At 48.5% G+C, this 5,160-nt stretch overlaps 1 protein-coding gene across 1 annotated transcript; it reads right to left on the reverse strand.

The window, feature by feature from the left end:
• Positions 1–553: 553 nt before the first annotated feature.
• Positions 554–3,859, reverse strand: LOC8033147 (neprilysin-1-like). Its single transcript, XM_040213059.1, has one exon. The coding sequence runs from the start codon at positions 3,857–3,859 to the stop codon at positions 554–556; it is 3,306 nt and encodes a 1,101-aa protein (XP_040068993.1).
• Positions 3,860–5,160: the final 1,301 nt, after the last annotated feature.

Genomic DNA, 5,160 nt, shown 5'->3' on the forward strand with positions numbered 1-5,160 from the left:
AATGTTGCTTTCAACTCTGAATAAAAAAGAAAGAACCGTCGCTAGTTAACATACTCTGTTCCGTTTTAATCCGTTACATGCTAGGAACTTCACACCGCAGTCTACAAACTTGCAAAAGAAAACGCGTCTGCTTATATTCGATGCCGTCAAGTATCCGGCCAAGACACTTTCCTGAATGAAAAGTATTTTTGGGTTAAGTTTTATATTCAAGGATCGTTCACGTAAATAAACAAAAGTTTTTAGCAGAATGAAGTAACGCTACCCCTGAATAAAACGATTCATCTCGGCCTTTTATCATACAAAGCACAAGAGGTTTATATAAAAAAGTGGCTTGTGTTCATTGCAGTCTGTGACAGAAAAATCGAGAACAAACTTCTATTTACATATATACAAACGAGAGCTTTCAGTAAATATAACCTCTGGTGGGGAGGTGGGGGCGAATGCGTAGACGTCAAGACCCACGCAGCAAGTACGTCTCTGCGAGATTTTATCTCGGGCCAACCAGTGGGCTGTAGTCATCAGGTTCTATTTCCGTGAGTGGAATGTTACGTTTCTAGGAGCTTGTGTACACGCATTTGTTGAAAAAGTTCTGCTTTAGAGTGGCAGAGTCTTTCTTTTCGCAGTGAAACGTGTCGTCAAATTCACGCATCTGCATGACGGCAGTGTCAATAAGCTTCATCTCCGTGACAGACTTCTTGAGGAGCACCACTTGAGCGAAGTGCCTCTCCCTGATGTTGGTGCAGAGTGTCCGGACGGCCGAGATAAAAAACAGCTGGTCAGGGGTCAGTTCCGCGACCCCCTGGAGTGTATTGTCTTCTTCTGTACCCATGAAGATGTGGTAGCCTTCGAAGGCCACGCGAAGAGTGAACACATCTGTAATAACACTGGAGGAGTCGAGGCTAGCGTTGGAGACCATTCCTTTCATCATTTCGTCAAGGAGACACTGGGACTTTCTGCTAAAGACGTTCTTACTTTGGTCTTCTTTTAACACACCTTCAGGAGTGTGGAAGAGCTCGTTGACCAGGTCTCTGGCAATGAGGGTGCCCAGGCCGCCGAATACCAGTCCTAGCGGGCTGTTACTGTCGTAATAGGGTGGTTGCAAGGCTCCAGCAGGTAAGATCAGGGTGTTGTCTCGAGAGTCGTAGAATACGTTTTCTCTTGCAGGGCCCGACAGGAGTTTCAAGTCCACGATGCGAGAGGGAAAAATAAACTCAGCCAGTGGCCGATGCCGCTGAGTCACATTGGTAGACAACAAGTAATTCTGGTAGTGGACACGAGACGCGCTCACGTAACGATCAAAGTAGTCTCCCCCGGACTTCACACCGTCGTAGTAAGCGTCTAGCGTGGGAGCGTGTTTGATCCAAAACGGGTAGCTGATTAAAAAATCCATGTCGTTTCTGAGGCCGGAAAATGTTGACCTGGTGCCATCTTCAGGCCACCGTTCAAACATAATGGCCAACACTTCGAGCAAGGAAACGACAATCCGGGAGGCTTTGAACTGGTTGTCGCGCCAAAGACCATGATCCACAAACACGCTCCCAATGGCAAGTGGCATCACATCGTTGACGTCGGCCAGACAACTCCTCCACCTAGGCATGGGCTCAGCTTTGATAAAATTTTCCATAAACGTGTTGGTGAGGTTCCGATAACTCCTTCCTGCTTGCCTCATAAAATGATGTGTAACCCTCCATCCAATGTAGTTCATAGCACGGTGAAGAGTCTTTTCGTTTTTCAGTAAAACTTCTGACACATATTTTATGTACTCCGGAGATCTAACAAGAACTCTAGTTTGAAGACTGTGAACAAGGTAAGCCTCGCCGAAGATATGGGATAAAAAATCTTTCCACTTGATGCCTGCCCCATTGGTCAATGTCGCCAAAGTCACTGATTTGTACTTCTTTCTCTGACAACTTTTGTTACGTTGGTGTGCGAGGTTAATTTCAAATTTTATAACATCCCCAGCAATAACGTCAATGTCAGGTTGATCAGGATGCAAAGCAGAAATTGTTTCGGATATGTATGTCTTATAACCCCGGAGTATGGTGTCAGTGTGCTCTGAAGAGGACAACAACACCCCGAATGGCACTGCAAATGTGGAACAGTCCAACGTAATCATTCTCGCTTTTGGGTTATTGGGGTCTGGCGCCATTTTTACGGTTACCAAAGCACCTACGCCAGTGTCTCCTATAAATTTTCCTAGACTCTTGTATGGCTCAAAAAATATGTTTGCCATGAAAGGCCATGCTCCCATATCATAGGACTCTAGAAGTGCCCTGATATGTTCAGCACCTCCACTCGACTTCTCAGCTTCCCGCAAACAATCTCTGTATAAGCAAGAAGCTTTTCTAACCGCAATAGACGGGTTGATTAACATGTCGGGCATTCGAAGCGCGTTATCCATTTCAGCGTACTTACTATCGACGAACAGGCGTTCCGCTCCAAGCACAACCTTTCGGTAACTCGTCGGTGGAAGGTGAATCCAGGACTTGCAGACGTAGTCGTAAATACTTTGGCACGGATTCGCGGATGTGTTCAGCACGTAAAACAGATGCGTTCCCGCCGCACTGCATTGAACACTTCGGCACACGTGGTCGTCAACTGACTCTGTGGAAGGAATGAACGCCTCTGGCCTCTCCTCCTTTGCGCGTCGCTCCAGTTCCCGAATGAGAAGCAGGTGATAAAGAAGGATGAGGACTATTGCTACAATGATGTTAAGCACTAGGAGTATACATGGAATTGTGCGTTTTTCCGTTTCAGCGTCTCTGTGCGCCTCGTTGTTGTTCCGCGCGCACTGAGCAGGGTCATTTCCAGCCACCTTGGAACCAGGCTCCCCGGTAGCCTTTTTCACCGCGGCAGCCTTCTGCAGCTGACGTTTTGTTTGGGCATCTGAGAAAGCGCTCGGTTGGATCTGAGCTCCCGATGAAGTTTTGGTTGTTGAACTTTTCGCTGTTGATGATGAAGACAGCGGTGGAGCATGACTTTTTAACGGCATGATTTCTTTTGTACCAAGAGATGAAGCACCCACCTTCGGAACTTCTGCACCCTTTCTATCACTTTCCTTTTTCGGAAGAAGCGGCGCCTCCATATCCTCTTTGCCAAGCTCAAGAGATTCAGTAGATTCGCTCTCGGACGTTCTGTCCGTGCTCAGACCCTCGGTGTCAGAAGACCTCAGGTCTGATCCTCCGCTTGAGGGCCTTGACTCAGGCCTCTGTACTGATGCTTGAGTTGGCGGTGGCGTTGGCGGAGTTTGGTGAGTCTCTTCTTCGGTTTCGCCCGTTGCACTTGTGCTACCAGTCGCCGTCTCTGTTCTGGTCTCGGTTGTGTACTCTCCTGTGGAGGAAGACACGCTATCTTCCTTGTCCTTTTTAGGAGAGCTAACTTGATTCTCAGAAGGACCCCGCTGCGGTTCTGAGGACAGAGGTAAGTAAGCCTCACCCTCTTCCTCTTCAACGCCCGAAAGACTCTCCAGTGGTTTCAGCCGAATATCTTCATTGGACACTTCGGGAAGCGATGCAAGTGTGAGTGGGCTTTTCGGCGGCGATTCTTCCGATCCACCCCAGATTCCCTCGAGGAACTCTTTGGCGATGTCCACGTTGTCCCCGGAAACAGGAGCAGCAGTCAGGGGATCCGATTTCTCGGGTCCAGAATCACCAAAGTCCAAGCTTCCCAGGCTCTTGCGCGGGTGTTCCCCGACGGGAGGCATGCTACCCAAGTCGCCTTCGTTCACGCTTACGGAAGGCCTCCGGCTGTCGCCATGCTCGACCAGGGCACTCGCAGACGGTTCCGGCCGAGGCTCACTCTGGCTTTTCTCGTCCAACGCGGCCAGTGGCGGCTGTCTCTGGGACCGCTCCTTGCTCATGGTGAGTTTACCGGCTCCTGACCAGGCCTGGTAGCGGTCTCAGAGTATGCAGTGTTGACATAAAGCGGACCAGAATGATTCCAACATCGACGCCTCCTTATGTGCGCGCGGATGTCGCAAGGTGACTCCCACGCAATATTTGGGATATTCTGTGTGTCACAGCGATTGCAAAAAGCCTTACTAGCCGGTATGGTTCCATCTTGAAAGCAAACAAAGGCTGGGACAGAGCAAGGTCTCGCGCTCAGCGCAGGGGCCGACTCCGAAGTCATCACATCATCTTTATTCTTTTTTGTCTCGTTTCCAGATGCATCTAAATTCTGGCTTATCTAACTTGATTCATTATTAAAAGGGTGGTGAATATATTTTCTACTTTTAATAATTACTGCTCAGGGTTATTCCTTGATCTATATAGCCTGCGTTGGTTTTTCTCTTCATAATTATTTCCGCAGAAATAATTATGAAGAAAAACTAGCAGCTTTGAACCCGCAACTCCCAGTCGACACAAGCGGGGTGGGATCTGGTGCTGATCAAATGTCGCCAGTAGGCTCGTTTGATTTACCTGCACCTCCTGCACCGGTGCAGACAAATGTAGAGCAGTCTACGTCCGGTATATGAACCTACATTTTTCTGCACCAGTGCAGGAGGGGAAGGTAAATTGAACGAGACTAATGCTTAGCTTAGCCACTGGCTGGGGTTGATAAAGCACAGTGCACGTTTCGAGCTCGAGTCATGGTTAAGGTTCGAGTGTTTCCGCCGTTTCAGGGATTGAAACTATACACCATCCTAATATTTACGAGTCCTGAGCCCAGGGTGTGATCTCCTCAGCCCAGCACCCGCATGTTCGTCGCTCCGGGAAGCGGGCAAATCGCGCGCCATACGAACGAACATTTAAACTGCAACCGGCCAAGTGTATTCGCTGCAGCAGATAGCCGTGTGCGCAACTACTAAGCTCGTGCCGAAGGACAGCTTCCACAGTAATTTTTCAACGTGCATTCCAAACCCTCAAGGTTGCCGTTCTTATGAAACTATTAATGTGAACTCTTTCTGAGTATATGCTCTAAACAGTACCCAGAAATATGGCGCCCAATGAATAATCCCGATAGCACCGTAACTAGTCGCGGTTTGAAGCTCGCTACAGGCGCCTTTGTTTTCTTCACTTTTGGTAGTGCACGCGCTACCGACGCAGTTATGCTTAATTTTCATACTGAACAGAAGATTGGGATTGCACTTTCTTGCACCAGCAGAGGAAATTCAAGTGTCCTCACTCATGGTTGTGAAAACATTCCACCTGGTGGCGACAC

Source organism: Ixodes scapularis, unplaced genomic scaffold (genome assembly GCF_016920785.2).
Source record: "Ixodes scapularis isolate PalLabHiFi unplaced genomic scaffold, ASM1692078v2 PGA_scaffold0__279_contigs__length_252992795, whole genome shotgun sequence".
Taxonomy (NCBI): domain Eukaryota; kingdom Metazoa; phylum Arthropoda; class Arachnida; order Ixodida; family Ixodidae; genus Ixodes; species Ixodes scapularis.

Bases quoted from the DNA above. Each gene is read 5' to 3' on its own strand.
- LOC8033147 (XM_040213059.1), bottom strand. From the start codon at position 3,859: ATGAGCAAGGAGCGGTCCCAGAGACAGCCGCCACTGGCCGCGTTGGAC.